General features: G+C 43.9%; 1 protein-coding gene across 1 annotated transcript in view; it reads left to right on the top strand.

Annotated features, from left to right (window-relative positions):
- VCL (vinculin) overlaps positions 1-16586 on the top strand; it is a 76625-nt gene that overhangs the window by 54186 nt on the left and 5853 nt on the right. The window contains exons 12-18 of the mRNA XM_021718008.1: positions 847-975; positions 4543-4692; positions 6073-6181; positions 7314-7616; positions 9150-9274; positions 10553-10738; positions 16351-16554. Of these exons, the coding sequence (XP_021573683.1) occupies positions 847-975; positions 4543-4692; positions 6073-6181; positions 7314-7616; positions 9150-9274; positions 10553-10738; positions 16351-16554 (1206 nt within the window). The remainder of the gene's footprint in view (positions 1-846; positions 976-4542; positions 4693-6072; positions 6182-7313; positions 7617-9149; positions 9275-10552; positions 10739-16350; positions 16555-16586) is intronic.

Here is a 16586-nt window from a genome sequence, read left to right as displayed (position 1 = left end):
AGGTCGATCCTGGGGTGACTGTGAGCATGCCACTGCACTCTAGCTTGGGTGACAGAGTGAGACTCCAACACACACACAAAAAATTCCCATTCTTGATTTCTTTCTTTTTTTTTTTTGAATTGGAGTCTCAGTCTGTCACCCAGCTGGAATGCAGTGGCACACTCACGGCCACTCCAGCGTTGACCTGCTGGGCTCCGACAATCCTTCTGCCTCAGTCTTCCAATTACCCGGAACTGCAGGCACGCTACCACGCATGGCTAATTTTTGATTTATTGTAGAGATGAGGTCTCACCAAGTTGCCCTAACTGGTCTTGAACCCGCCGGCTCAGGCAATTCCCTTACCTCGGACTCCCAAAGTGCTGGGATTACATGCTGAGCCAGCGATCCTGGTTCTTGATTTCTTTTAAGAAAATAAATTGCTTAGAAATTTGATAGTAAATCCACCAAGAAATTTTTACAGTTACTATGGTTATTACCAAGTTCCTCCAAGCATTGGAATGGTGTGGAACTCTTATCTCATCTCAGGGTCTTCTTTGGGTTCAACCCTATGATTCTCTGTATCATTTCAGAGGCCACCAAGAAAGGAAGTAAGAGTTTTTTTCTTGGATGGAACAGTCTGTAGGGAGATGTGGGTTATGTCTTATCCCTTCTACCAGACCACTCATCTTTTAGAGTGCTGGATTTGTAACTTATACCTATTCTGTGCTAGTTCAGTGCTGTGTACATAGTTGACACTCAATATGTGTTTATTGAATGAAAGAAAGAATGTGTCAGTGAAGTAAGGACATTAGCAGATATGCTTTTGTATATATATGGGCATTTTCATTTGTAAATAATGTTTTTAAGGATCTGAAAGCTCGGATGCAAGAGGCCATGACTCAGGAGGTGTCAGATGTTTTCAGTGATACCACAACTCCTATCAAGCTATTGGCAGTGGCAGCCACTGCCCCACCTGATGCACCCAATAGGGAAGAGGTGGGTGTTTAAGGTCTTTCATGTTTTCTGTTGTCCTATAGAAATATAAAGGTAAAATGTGATTACAATGTATATCAGGAGCAGTGGTTGGGAAATTGTGGGTGAAGGGTGGAAGAGTAGAAGTGGAGAAAGCCCTGCCATCTCTTCTTTAAGTCCCCAAGTATATCAGGACTGTCTTTAGTTCAAGCAACAGAGGACCTGACCATCAGCCCTGAAAACAAATGGGGTTCATTCCCATCACAAACCAAGAAACATGAAAGTAGGTAGCTTTGTCATTGGTTCAGCAGCTTGACATCTTTCTTGGTCTTTTCCTCAAGGTGTGGGGTGGCTGTCATAGACAGGCATCAGGTTAAAGGCAGGAAGAAATGAAGGATGAGGGTACTCCAGTCACAACTGTCCCTTTTCTTAGGGCTCTTTATTCTCAACACAGATGTCAGGACAATCTTTTTAAATCATTTGATATCATTCTTTTACTTCTACCCCTTCCAATGACTTCTCCCTGTCCCAATGAAGCTTGAGTCCTAAGAGTGAACAGAAATGCCGGTGATATGCTGTTAAACCAACTCTCCAGGAAAACAAAAACCCTGGCTTGTACTGTTTTGTTAATTTCCATGGTATAACTTCTCTTACCATGTCTGTTTCAATGTGAAATCACTGAAAGCAGAATTGGGAAGAGATAGGGAGCGCTTGTAAGCTGGTGTGAGTTGGTACAAGTGGCTTCAGCACGCCATTGAATCTGGCCCCCATCTACTTCTCTGAACTCATGTGTTACCACTCTTTCCCCTCATGATCCTTTATCCATATTGATTTCATGGATTGTAGTCCCTGTGTATACTTAATGCATATACGTTCTAACCGCTAGGCCTTTGTATTTGTTCTCTCTGGTCTTCCCATAGATAACTATATCTATTCACTCACGTTCTTCAGCCTTCTACTGAAATGCCACTTTTAGGATGATTGCCTAAAAGAATAGTCCTGCCCGCCCCCCCCCCCCCCACAGGGGTTTCTTAATCTCCAAATCTCATTTTTCTCCTTAGCGTTTGTTAACATTTAACATGTTTGCCTCTTTCTTTGTTTGTCTGTTTCCCTCACATTAGCACGAACACCTCATGCAGGCAGGGGTTGTATTTTGTCATTGTCTTATTCCCAGTTCCTAAAACAGTGCCTGCCACATCGCTGGTACTGTATGAATGGAAGTCAGGGCGTTTCCAAAAATTCTCCAGGTGAGCTTTGCTTGTGTCTCATTGGCTAGAGCTCCGTCTCATGGTTTCCCCAGCTGCAAAGGAATTTAGGAAAGCAAGTATTTGGTTTTTCTGCCTTTATAATTTTGGCATCATAGGAGAAGGGGTATGTGTCAGTATTCTACCCAAGACAATGCAGAACTGGTGAAGGTGAAGGTTTGTATTATTCTAAGCATGTAAGAATAATACAAACCTTCACCTTCACCGGTTCTGGGTTACTAGTCAATTCAGCTCTTAGTCCCTTAGGCTGGAATGCTTTGCTATTTTTTCATTTCAGACTTCTCTGCCTTTCCAACTAGTAGATCTAACTATGCTGGTCCTCTTTACCTAGATGCTTCATAATTATCTTAGCATATGTTGTCCTTCTGTTTGCTCTTGGAAATTTGTGAGTTGCCATTGACTTTCCCCTTCCTCTCATCTTTTTATACTAATAAACAATTAAGGCATGCTAATTCAGTCTTACAAATATTTCTTGAATCTTTTCCATTTTCCATTCACGTTGCCACAGCTCAAATTCTGATCCTTGTCTTCTGCTATTTGTATGACTACATATCCTCTGACTGGTCTTCTTTGAATCTGTCACTAGGCCACCAAAAAAAAGTAAAAATAGAAATCTGACCCTGATGTTCCCCAGCTTAAACACTTCAGTGAGGCCTTCCCTTTGACATAGGCTAAGGGCAGAGCCCTGTGATCTGACTTCTAATACTCTTTCTATACCTATTTCCCACAAACTCTTGCCTCTCAGTTCTTGCCCAGTCATACCTAGTTGCTTGTAGTTTCCTGGGTACTCTGCCCTTTCCGTGTTTTTGTTCTTTCTCTCTCTCTGCCTAATTATCTTTCCCTTCTATTTTGACTAATTCCTATTTATCCTTTACCCTGTTATCCTTTGTTTCCTGGATAGGTTAAGTGCACCCATAATATCAGTGACTAGCTCTGTTACTGTACATAGCATACTTTATTATAAATACTTGTTTACGAGCCCTTTTCTGTCACTAAGCTGTGTGTGCATATATTGTGTCTTGCTCACTTTTGTGTCTTCAGCACTTATCCCAGGGTATGGCACATAGTAAGTGCTCGGTAAATTTTGATTGGGTGACAAGAAAAATAGGTAGTCAGTTAAACCAACGGGAGCAGCAGACATAACCTGGTGTCAACTAACATAGGCAAAAGCTCCATCATAGATCCAGAGTATGGGAGGCCAACCAGGACAAAAAGGACTGAGGCCAGGAGAAGGGGACCAGGAAGTCAGGGATTTTAGGCAGAGGTTCTGAGCATCAAATGGCAGGAACCCAGGTAGCTGAATCCAAACAAGAGACTAGGGTGGAGAAGACACTTGAGAAGATAGACACAGGACACTGGCAGTAAAGACTGGAGTTTGCTGTTAAACCAAGAGACCTTTAGAGGCTGTTTGTCTGGAACCAGATCCGGTTTACAAGTGGGGCGGGCAGACCCTCAGGAGGAGGCCAAAGAGAAGATGTATTCTGCCAGGCAGTTCCTCACATGATCTGTGTAGTGCATAAGCCTGGCCCAGTGCTGTTTGGTGGACCTTGCCTTTTCGAGCAGCATTTCTTATAATGCTATCCAAACAAATGACTGAAGGGCTCTTGTCATTGTAAGTAAGTTGAATAGTCCCCTTCATGGTATGCAGCCTTGTATAGTATCCATGTTGAAGGAAATGTTAACTTATATTAAAATTTGAGAGCTGACTGAACAATTAAGTAGATGTTTTTGCGTTTAGTGCTCATAAAAGGCAGACATCCTTGCCCTTGTGTCATGCCTGAGTATGAGCACCAGCTATTGTTTTTCCCATAGAGATCAGGGCAGAGTTTTTACAACATTAATGGTAATGGGATATATGAGTGATTCTGCTCTGGGAAAGCTGGAGACTAGTTTAGTACTCTCTGTGGATTTTCTGGGCTTTTAATACACCCAGCCACCTACAGCAGAGCCTGGACGGGTTTGACTGTCTTCTTCAGACTAGAGGATGAGCTTTTGAGAAAGGGGTTTATTTAGTCTTCACATTTTGTGAATTGCCTTTTGCAGCGTATAATAAATGCTGCGAGTCCTGCTTGTACTTGGCAAACACTGGTTGAACTGAAGAATCAATTGTGTGTGCGTGTGCACACAGTGCTTATAGCTAGACCTCTAAGGAGGTCTTTCAAAGCCAAGATTTAGAGTTTGACTGTTACTTTATTAACTGTGGTTTAATGTCATCTCTAAAGTCTTGGAGCAGTTGCTGCCTCTGCTTAGAGAGAGACTTTTTCTTAGGCTGCCTGACCCATTTTATTTAAGAAAATGTTATTGAAATCTTTGTTTTTCCCTCAAGGTATTTGATGAGAGGGCAGCCAACTTTGAAAACCATTCAGGAAGGCTTGGTGCCACAGCAGAGAAGGCGGCTGCTGTTGGAACTGCTAATAAATCAACAGTGGAAGGCATTCAGGCATCAGTGAAGACTGCCCGAGAACTTACTCCCCAGGTTGGGTTCTGCTCACTCTTCATTTCAGTACTCATCATACGATATTCAGAAAAGAAAATTAATTATAGAAAAGTTTCTATATATGCAGTTTTAAACACTTACTATAAGATGGCATTTAAACAAACATACATACCCGTAGTGTCCAACTTAGTGATCTCTAGGGGATTATAGAGGACTTTCTACTTTATATATTTTCATCATGTTTGAATTTTTTTTTACAATGACCATATATTAGTTTTGAAAGTAGAAAAAACTAGTAAAGCAATCCCTCTGCATACACACACACACACACAAAATTAGGAAAGTATTTGGACACTATTAAGAGACTACTTTGTTTTTATTTTCGAGTTTTTATCTTTCTGTACATCTCTGAGTTTTTTTCTTTTCTTATTTTTTTGAGTTGGGTCTCACTCTGTCACCCAGGCTGGAGTGCAGTGGCACATTCACAGCCACCACAGCTTCCACCTGCTGGGCTCAGGTGATTCTTCTGCCTCAGCCTTCCAAGTAGCTGGAACTACAGGCACACGCCATTACACCTGGCTAATTTTTTGATTTATTGGAGAGAGGGGGGTCTCACCAAGCTGTCCAGGCTGGTCTTGAGCCCCTGGATTCAGACAATCCTCTTGCCTCGGCCTCCCAAAGTGCTGGGGTTACAGGCTTGAGCCACTGCACCCAGACTTTTTTCTTTTAAATAAAACTGTTTCCATAACTTATTTTCTTTTTTCTACTTAATTATATAACCAGCTGGGTGTGGTAGCTCACTCCTGTAATCTCATCACTTTGGGAGGTGGAGGCGAGTGGATTGCCTGAGCCAACAGTTCTCCAAGTGCTGTCACTGTCACTGACATTTTAGTACCTGTTGCACACGTTGCTTACATTTTCTGAGACTTGGCTTTTGCCATCTGTAAAGTGGAGATACTATCTGACCAGCTTCTCTCACAGGGTTATTGTGAGGATTCAGTAAGATGATGGCTATGAAAGCACTTTGTTAACTATAGACAGCTATTTTTATTAATGTTATTCATAAATTAGTTTTGAGTAATTTTTAGTATTTTCCTAATGATACTTTTTAGATGGAAGAATTGACATCAAGGGTTTAAATATATGCCAGTTTTGTGTATGTTCTTCTGACGTATCAAGTGAATACCAGTTTACCTCGTCCCTCTATTACCTTCTGAAAATCAAGCTGTGACGGTAAAACCTTCATGCAAAGGGGAGCTATTTGAGAGACCATACCTAAAGTGTTTAGCTTGAGAAGAGACTTGCCACTTTCTGGCTTTATAGTGCCATCTGTAGGTGAAGAGGAGAACACTTCACTGAAGGTCTGTATTGTAAGTGTGAAGGTGCTCTGATAGTCAAAGGTTCTTTTGTCATTGTCAGGTGGTCTCAGCTGCTCGAATCTTACTTAGGAACCCTGGAAATCAAGCTGCTTATGAACATTTTGAGACCATGAAGAACCAATGGATTGATAATGTTGAAAAAATGACAGGTAGAGTTTTGTATAAAGTTCTTGTTGTCTAGTCCATGAGGAATGAGTTCTGGGAAACTTGAGTGGGGCAGGTTATGTTACTCAGCTGTAATTGGATCAAGGAACTGTCATGTGCTCGACAGTGTACTTGGCCCTGATTAAGGCTGCTGAGCAGTGGCGGCTTCTCATTCAAGTCTTGCAACTTTGTCAGAAAAGAGACTCTTTGAGTCTTTTTTATTTTAATGCTGCCCTCCCGGTGTGATGTTTATTGTCACAGCTCCTATCTTCTTCTCTTTGAATAGTGTCCTTGCCCAGTCTGAGCCAGAGTTTGGTTTCAGAGGCTGGGAGGCGGTGTTTGTGGATACAGTAAGTGTCCCTGTCATTTTCAGTGGATTCGCATTTCAAGGAACCACAATAGCTACCATTTAATTCAGCTTGTCTCAGAGTTTCCTCCAACTTATCAACTACGTAGTGTTTTAAAAAAGGAGAAACCAACCACCAGCAAACCTGTGTCTGTGCAATTGAAGTGGCATCTCTGAATCTTCTTCCTTCTCTGTGGAGGGAGGGATAGGAGAGAAGGGAAGACGTGAAGAATGTAGGCTTTTCGCGGTCCCTGCCGAGCCTGCTGTGACTGGGGTCCACAGTAGCCAGAGATGAAAGTGGAGCTCCTGAGGTGTCTGAAGAGAGGTAACAGAAACAAGAAACAGGCTGTTAGGGTTACTGGAATCCTCTGAGTGGCTCATCTTGGGTACTACAAGCTGCCAACAAGCAGCAGATGGCTGGGGAGTGAGATGGGAAGGGAGAAAATGTTATTAACAGATAACGTGGTGGGGATGTGGTGATGGTTTCAGACGCATTCCTTGTTTCCTCCCAATGTTGCAATTCTGATTGTCTGTGGTGGATACAAGAAGGACAGTGACCGCGGTGGGTACAAATGCTGCAAATCTATATGACCTTCTGGTTATGTCCTCACTTTTTTTTTTTTAACTGTGGTATTCACCTGGAAGCTTTTGATTGTGTAGGAAGAACTTTGAGCTGAAGAAGAGAATGCTGGGTGTTGTACTTCCTCATGAGAAACTTGAGTAGACAACAGTGTTTGGAGTCTCTGTTCTTCTAAAATTGAAACTAAATTCCATTTCTGTTCTCCTAACAGGGCTGGTGGACGAAGCCATTGATACTAAATCTCTGTTGGATGCTTCTGAAGAAGCAATTAAAAAAGACCTGGACAAGTGTAAGGTAGCCATGGCCAACATTCAGCCTCAGATGCTAGTTGCTGGGGCAACCAGCATTGCTCGTCGGGCCAACCGGATCTTGCTGGTGGCTAAGAGGGAGGTGGAGAACTCTGAGGATCCCAAGTTCCGTGAGGCTGTGAAAGCTGCCTCTGATGAATTGAGCAAAACCATTTCCCCAATGGTGATGGATGCAAAGGCTGTGGCTGGAAACATTTCTGACCCTGGTAAGCAATGCATGGCACTATGACTCATTTCAGCTGAGAAGTTAAAGGTAGTGAGAGATTGTGTTACCCCCACAACCACCTCAGTCAAATACTGGGAATAAAAACTATGGACATTTAGTTTGAGAATGCTAGATAATCCTTTTCTAGTTGTTTTTTTTTTTTTTGAGTGGGAGTCTCACTTGGTCACCCAGGCTGGAGTGCAGTAGTAAACTCACAGCCACCTCAGCATCGTGTCGACCTGCTGGGCTCTGGTGATCCTTCTGCCTCAACCTTCCAAGTAGCCGGAACTGTGGGTATGCGCTACCATGCCTGGCAAATTTTTTATTTTATTGTAGAGACGAGGTCTTGCCAAGTTGCCTGACTGGTCTCGAACCTGCAGGCTCAGGCAATTCAGTTGCCTCACCCTCCCAAAGTGCTGGGATTACAGGCTGAGCCATTGAGCCCAGCTAGATAATCCTTTTCTATCCAACTGTCTGCAGTATTGGCAGGTTCGTTGTAAGTTAGTTTCTCTGCACCAGCTTCTCTGTGCTTTCTTAATGTTGTCTGGGTAAATACCTCCTTGCCTTGTTCAGTCATTATTTTGGAAAGTTTTCAAAAGATGCATGATAACAATTTTACCATTCATTTAGTTTATGTAACTGGCATTAACTTGTACTTTTTCTTAAAGTGCTTTTTTTCCTCTGTAAAGCGTTCTCTATTTCTGTCAGATTTGGAGGGCTTAAGTTGACCTTTGGGTCTCCTAGGTCCTACATTAAAAAATCTGGGCGAAATTTAGGTGAAATTTGATCATATTTTTGCTACTGCTAAAGCAGATTATAACTGGAGCCACACCTGTGGTTCAAGTCGTCTGAATTCCTTCCTGTTTTGACCATCGAATGCTTCTGTTTCATCTATGAGTAGAATCTAGTCAATGTGAGAGAGTGGAAATAAGGGACTGCCGTGTTCATCCCTGGCACAGGCAGAATCTTTATAATATACTCAACTCACTATCACTAAAGGCATGCTTGGTTTCTTAATTGGAGTTTCTAATAGTTTGAGTGGATTCCTGAATTCCAGGCAACTGAACAGAGTAGCGGCAGCTCAACATAAGGGTTAACATGCTGAGTGCCAAGTAGAGCAAAGGAGTAGAAAGATGAGAGGTACTCCAGGGAATGTATGTCCAATCTGAAACTGACATCGCCCATGTTCAGAGTTGGGCAGGCTTATCTCTTGATTGCTTCTTCATAAGACAGGCGATGGGTGCTACCTGAGCCCAAAGGGTTTACGCCCAGGAATCTCCTGCGTATTTGTTAGTTGTACAGCCAAGGAGCCACCCGAACACTAAAGGAACAGCTGGTTTGTGACAGTTCCAACTCTTTGCAAGCTTTAGGGCATCTGCCTTGCTCTACCTCTCTTTCCCTTCAATCACTGCCTATGATGCTTACTGGTAGCTTCACATCCAGCTTTTGGTAATGGAACCAGTTCTTCTGCTAGACAGTCAGTGCTTTGGGGCACTGACCTGCCCAGCTGAAAGTGAGGGTGTCTTGTGTTTAGGCTTGCAAAAGAGCTTCCTGGACTCAGGATATCGGATCCTGGGAGCTGTGGCCAAGGTCAGAGAAGCCTTCCAACCTCAGGAGCCTGACTTCCCGCCTCCTCCACCAGACCTTGAACAACTCCGAGTAAGTAAATTCAGAGATGGGGAGAATTGAGCAGTAAGGTGTTGGGACTGCAGCCAGAGGCAGGTAGCCTGTTTTAGAGCTTCAGTCACTAGGTGGTTTAGTTTAGCTTTTATTTGAAACTTAATGGGAGGCAGATTTTGATTTTCATTCCTAAATCCAGTGGAGTTATTACTTCATGCTAATGCATGGGTCAGTAGGTGTCTGTGGAGTGGCCTGCGATGATGGGGAGTGGCCGGAGCAGAGGAGCTGGCTTTGGAAAGTGTGGATGTGATGAGCAATGAGGTAGTGAGCTGTGCTGGAACAATCTGCACAGCTTGTGTGAGGATATTTCATTTCACCAGTTGATAATGGTGAAATGGAGGTGACTGAAATCTTGTGAAGGTTCTATCCTTATTTGCCTTTTTCTCTCTGAGTACCAAAAGTAACTTATGCTTTTTAATTTTTTTTCTCAACTATAATTTAAACTCTTTGAGTACCCCTCCCAGCACCATGACTATATTTTTCCACGGTGTAGGAAGAGGCTAGCTGGGTGATATGTTGCAGATAGAAATTCTAGAAATGGTGATAATTTTTATCCATTTACTCCAATAATTACTCCCATTAATTAGAAATACTTTAACCTTGGGAATAGCTTATCAAGGCAATAAATTGATTTACTCTTTGATTTGCTTTCCCACATTTAATGTCAGTAAAAGATGCTAAGTTTCCAAGTTGATTGAGAACAAAATTGGGTCATTTGTGCACATAGCTAAGGAACAGTACTTCCCAGTCTCCAACACTTTGATTCTTTCCAACTTGGTGAGTGGTTAGGCCTGGGAGACAGGAATATGCTTGGGGACTGGCTTCTGATGTGAGCAATAGAGTCATGACATTTAGAATCAGGATCTTAGAAGTCTAGCTACCCCTCACTGACAGTTGAGGAACCTAAGGCCAAGTGAAGAAGTTACTTGCCTATGTGCAGCTGTTCTTTGATAGAACTGGATGAGAACTTACATTTTCTGTGGGGATCTTTTGAGAATCCCTGATCCAATCGCGCTGTACTTGCCTCCCTGGGATATGACCAAAACAGTAGCTGCTAGCTTTCTGTGGACAAGGAAACAAAGAAAATACCCTTCTGTTGAGATTGAAGCAGGTGGTCTTCGTGGCTCAGTATGGGTGGTCTTATATGGAGTGAATGTGGGTGGCTTTTCTAGGGATGCTTTTTAGAGGAAAGGAAATAATTCTAGGGGAAAGTAGTTTCTAGGGATTTTCTTAAAAGCTGCTTATTCTCTTTTTTAGCTAACAGATGAGCTTGCTCCTCCCAAACCACCTCTGCCTGAGGGTGAGGTCCCTCCGCCCAGGCCCCCACCTCCAGAGGAGAAGGATGAAGAGTTCCCTGAGCAGAAAGCTGGGGAGGTGATTAACCAGCCAATGATGATGGCTGCCAGGCAGCTCCATGATGAAGCTCGCAAATGGTCCAGCAAGGTAAGTAATGAAGCTTTTCTTGAGAAAGGATGTCTTCTCAGGAAGGATAAAGAACCATGTGCACAGCCCAGAAAGAAGAGTCTATTTGGAGTCACCCCCTCTCTCTGCTTTCGTTCCTGTGTTGCTGATAGCATGTTCCTCTTCTTACCTGAGGTTTAGTGAAATGTTTCTGGTGCTTGATTTTTTTTCCTTCTAGCTGCAGAAGTGACAGCTAGGATGCCTGTGGTTTGAGAAGAAAGCTCCTTTCTTGTTTGTCCATTAGAGTGTCAGCTGCCCTGACCCTTAGCATTTGTCTTTTAGAAATTGCTTATCTTCCTTGGATTTGCTGTTTTTAGATACTGCATTACTAATTATCAGAGCTCCAAATATGAAACGGTCTTCTGTGGACTCTGCTACAACTGGATTCAATGCTTGCATTTTCTTTCTGTTTTTTCATAGAATAAGGTAGATTGATGCTTTAGAAGCCATGTGTTTTGTCCTTTCTCAGAATCATCTTGCCTCTAAACTCAAGACAACTCCAGGCTAATTCCAACTTAGCATTATCTGAAGGTGTAAATATTAATGTCATTGGTGAACATTTGGATGTTGCAGCATCATGCCCCATGAATAACTTTTGTCTGTTTTCTCCTAAATGGTGAAAAGTGAACGTTAGCTTTTCTAGATAAGAATAAAATGTTATTGCTAACCTTGCAATGAAATTTAGTTCTTAGTTCTAAACTGTTTTTAATATGACCCTAGATCTTTATTTCTACCATCTGTTTGCTTCTATTCCTTTCATATCCTCAAGACTTTCAAGCTCTATATTGGCTGTACTTCCTCAGGAGTCTTCTGCACCTACAGCTGATCTTGGATTTTTTCGGGTTGAGAAATTCACCTCGGTTTTTAACTCTCTGCTTTTCTGAATGGTTATCTGTGAACCCAGGTTCTAAGAAGAAATAGAGGTTTTGCCAGTGTTGGACTTGACCTGTGGAATTATTTATAATGGTATCTCTCCAACTGGGGCATGTACACCCCTGGGACCTTGTGGCAGAGTCCCGTTACGCATTAGGAGGGTGACAGTGAAGCTTGGCTTTACTAAAAAAAAAAAAAAATTTTTTTTCCCTAGAGGTGAGAAAGCAGGAGTTTATTAAGAAGACAAAAAAGCTCCCAAGTGTCCCACGCTTTGGGAGGCTGAGGTGACTGGATCGCCTGAGCCCGCGGATTCGAGACCCGCCTGGGCAACTTGGTGAGATCTCATCTCTACAATAAATAAAAAAATTAGCCGGACATGGCAGTGCGCGCCTGTCGTTCCGGCTACTTGGAAGGCTGAGGCGGAAGGATCACTAGAGCCCAGCAGGTCAAGGCTGCGGTGGCCGGGAGCAGCCACTGCACTCCAGCCTGGGCGATGGGACTCCAGCTCAAAAAAAAAAAAAAGCTCCCAAGTGGGAGGAGACCTGAAAGAGAGTTGCCTACTCAAATATTTAAAGGAATTTACAATTTTTGAGGACCCAGATACATTGTGCAGTGGAACACAAAATATACATAAATTATAAAGATAACACTTAAAAGGAGCAGATATATGTAGCACTGGGCTACATTATTTGCCCCGCTTGGCCATTTGTGGCCAGAAGTCCTTAGGTCTGTTTCCTGAGGTTTAACACAATCAGGGGTTTGCTGACTTTGAGTTGTAAGAAGTCAGGAGCTACTTGTACCAGGTGTGTGTTGGGTTAGGGGGAGGAATATGTATTTTTGTATCTGTCTTTGTTCAGTGTTGAACTCTGGACCCTAGTAGCAGCAAGCTGGCTTCTTCTCTAAGTAATAGATATGGGTCTTGGTTGAAATGGAGTTTAGGAAAGAGTTTAGATGGTACTTGAATCCTTGTAGGCCCTGAATCTTTTTTTTTTTTTGAACTGGAATCTCACTCTGTTGCCTAGGCTGGAGTGCAGTGGCACGCTCACGGCCACCCCGGTGTTGACCTGCTGGGCTCCGGTGATCCTTCTGCCTCAGCCTTCCAAGTAGCCGGAACTACAGGCGTGCACTACCACACCTGGCTAATTTTTATTTTTTATTTTAGAGATGAGGTCTCGCAAAGTTATCCAGGCTGTTCTCGAACCTGTGGGCTCAGGCAATCCCCTCACCTCAGCCTCCCAAAGTGGTGGGATTATAGACTTGAGCTACCACATTGGGCCCCACATGTTATTCTATTTGCAAACTAGATAAGTTGAGTTTGGGTTGAGTGAGAGCTTATTTTGTGATAAAAGAGATTAGGTTGTATCCAAGAAGCTTTCTGAGTTGGTACTAGCAATGGATGGCATAAGAGATTGTAGAAGCTTTGTCTCAGAAGAACTTGAGAGGCAGAAGGCTGGTCAGATGTGTGGGTTTTCCTGAACTGGGAGGCTGGATGAGGTGTGTGCTGGAGGCTCCTTACAGCTGGGTGATGGTGGGATACTTGATTCCTCTTTACTTACCAGTGTGTTTGTTTCCCTGCCTCTTTCCTAATTTGGTATTTGTTGCCTCTGATGTATCTATCAGTTTTAATTCTGGGGCTTTTAACTCATGAAGGAAATAATCTGTGCCTGGCAGCTGCAGAACTGACCCAAGTCACCTCTTGTTTCCCAGGAAAATGTAGAATAGTGTTCATTTTGTTTTAATCAAAACAACTTATGTGACTGCATTTACTTTTTCTCTCTGGATTTCTTTTAAAGGTAATTGGCTACTATTGTTTAGTTGTTTGGCACCTCAAAAATATTCTGAAGTGAGAATTACTTTTGTCAAGTTTAACTTTGGTAGTAAGTGTATTTAAAAAATGCTGACCGGGTTCGGTGGCTCAGCCTGTAATCCCGCGCCTTGGGAGGCTGAGGTGAGTGAATTGCCTGAGCCCGCGGGTTCGAGACCCGCCTGGGCAACTTGGCAAGACCTCATCTCTACAATAAATCAAAAATTAGCCAGGCGTGGTAGCGCATGCCTGTAGTTCCAGCTACTTGGAAGGCTGAGGTGGAAGGATCACTGGACCCCAGCAGGTCGAGGCTGTGGTGGCTGGGAGCGGCCATGGCACTTCGGTCTGGGCGACAGAGTGAGACTCCAACTCAGGACAAAAAAAAAAATGAATGCCACTTGCTTTCTTGATGTAAATATTTCTCTGGAAACCCTTTGCCATTGGAATGAGTCCCTTCACTCACCACAGGGTGACTTGGGCTCAGTGATGCTGGAGGCTGAGTGTTCTCCTTCCGTGGAGTGTGGTGCATCTGGCTCCTGGAGGGTATGCCATGTTCTTTCCCATCCTAGGCAAGCTTTGGTTACTAAACCAGCTGAAGCTCAGGTTCCCAAGTTTACTGCTCTCACTAACACTGTCCCTGTTTCTCATCCTTCCCGCCATCGACAAAGCCGGGTATCCCAGCCGCTGAGGTGGGTATAGGTGTTGTAGCTGAGGCAGATGCGGCTGATGCTGTTGGGTTCTCTGTCCCCCCTGACATGGAAGACGATTACGAACCTGAGCTGCTGTTAATGCCATCCAATCAGCCGGTCAACCAGCCCATTCTGGCCGCGGCTCAGTCCTTGCATCGGGAAGCTACCAAGTGGTCTAGTAAGGTACTGACTGGCACCCCTAGTTGGGGGCTGCTCCAAATGCATCCAGCCATGTGCAGCCTTGACACATTGCATCACTCATGATCTGTGCGGGTCCTGTGAGTCTGAGCAGGGCGGGTATCTGTTTGCACCATGTTGTGAGGACTGGCTTCACAAGTTTGATAGGTCTGCTAATGCCAGATTAATTGGATTGCATTTATGTTTGGGGGATGAAGAGGGATGGGGTCACTTTTCAAGAGGGTGCCTTTTCTTACTGACCTCGTGGCCACTGTTGGGATTTTAAGCCCTGAGAAGTCATGGATATGTCTCTCCATGACTTCCAGGTCAGGAACCACTGTAGCCCATTAGGAGGTCCACCTGGCCTGACCACTGAGCTTTTCTGCCCCCCTCCACCCCCACCTCCCCCAGTGACTCAGGTGGAGTTGAACAGAGTGAAAAGCAGCTATATAGCAGGGCCTGGTGGGGAGTTGGGGGTGAGGACTGCTTGCTGCTGCTGCTGCCCTGCACTTGGCTGTGTGGCAGATGCTGGCCTTGATGGTAGCCCACAGAGAAGGCGGCTTCACTGACTGCTTGTTCAGGTGTCAATGGGAGGTAGTAGAAGTGGGCATGGGAAACAGGGAGTGCTCAAGCCTGCAGTACAGGCAGCAATAGAGCTTTGGCCGTGAGGAATGAACTGAAGCTAGTTTGGGGAGGTAAGGGGATGGGAGTGATCACTTTCTTCCCTTCAAAGGTGGCATGTTGCAAGGAGAAAGGCTTTGAGGAGTGATGGGTAATAACTAACCATAGCACTATGCTGTCTTCTAACCAAGGTCATGAAATCCTGGAATGATCCTAGGTCTGATGATCCCCAGAGGGCCTTATCTAACATACCCCTTGCTTCATTACTTCTTATACCTGTGTTCTCTCTGGCGTCAATTATTGCCTCTGAGACGTTACACACTTTACAGTAGAAACGATTAGCCACTTCATGGTGCCTGTGGAAGTCTCTCACAGAGCACCCTGCAGTGGCATGGATTGTGTATGCTTCACTGCATTTCATATAGAAATTGAAAAGCATGGGGGGAAAAATGAGTTGGGCCTGGTCTTTTAGGCAGTTTTGAACTTTGCAGTTATTTTGGGTTATCAGCAAAAAGATGAGTCTTTTGAGGGCATAAAATAATAATTATTTTTTTACTATGACCCATGAGGGCTTTCGTAAAACCAAATTGCCAAATCTAAGGTAAACTGCCATTAAGTAGGGGTTCCATTTACAACCTGATTCATGACTTTTATTTTCCTGATGCCTCCCCTGGCATCCTCTTAGTTGAAGGTTCCTTTAACTGGAGGCTTCACTTAGCTGAGGGAACTGCATAATTGATTCTTTACCTTTTACATGTCAAAAATTAAAACAACATGTTCTTTCAGGCTGATGGGACAAACAAGAGGCAGTAGAGGGAGGGCCAGAGCAGTCTAGATCGGAAAACATCCTTTTTTTCCCCTCTCCCAGGCTGAGAATAGTTACTTGGGGTTTTAAATTCTAGTTCAGTAGTGAGTGTCCTGTTGTTTGCAATAGGATAAGGATGTAGAGGATGATTTCAGCATTTGGAAAGGCTCTTCTGTATTTTTCCCCTCAGGCATGCTCTACTGCTTTCTCCCTATAGAAATGAAAATGGATGTTTAACCAACTCCTTGGCCCTGTCCCCATTTTATTGACATGATTAACCTGGAGATGCTGACATGCTTGTTCAGTGCTGTGCCTGGGGCACACATGTTGCCCTTTCAGACTAATATACAAGTCTTCCTTTTTTTTTTCAGTCCGGAGATGTCTCTCTCTCTTCCCTCCCCTTTTTCTTTTCTGTCTCTTTCTTATTGAGTGCTGGGGTGTGTCTTGGCTCATTCTTCTCTTTTTTTCTCCAGTGCTATCCATATCACTCAAGAACGGTCCTTTTCTCCTCTTCTCATCCTTCCAGAACAGCAAGCTCCCTCCTCTCTTCTCTGTGCTTCTACTTCCTGCCTTAACTTGGTAGGTGTGTGGGCAGAGCTCACACTGTATTTCTGCTTCTCTCTAGGGCAATGACATCATTGCAGCAGCCAAGCGTATGGCTCTGCTGATGGCTGAGATGTCTCGGCTGGTAAGAGGGGGCAGTGGTACCAAACGGGCACTCATTCAGTGTGCCAAGGACATCGCCAAGGCCTCAGATGAGGTGACTCGGTTGGCCAAGGAGGTTGCCAAGCAGTGCACAGATAAACGGATTAGAACCAACCTCTTACAGGTACTCAGGAAAAGAGGCTGTGTGTGTTTGTG

Source organism: Carlito syrichta, unplaced genomic scaffold (genome assembly GCF_000164805.1).
Source record: "Carlito syrichta isolate Samal-C Ts95f unplaced genomic scaffold, Tarsius_syrichta-2.0.1 Scaffold311707, whole genome shotgun sequence".
Classification (NCBI taxonomy): domain Eukaryota; kingdom Metazoa; phylum Chordata; class Mammalia; order Primates; family Tarsiidae; genus Carlito; species Carlito syrichta.
This window is presented reverse-complemented; position numbering and strand designations above follow the sequence as displayed.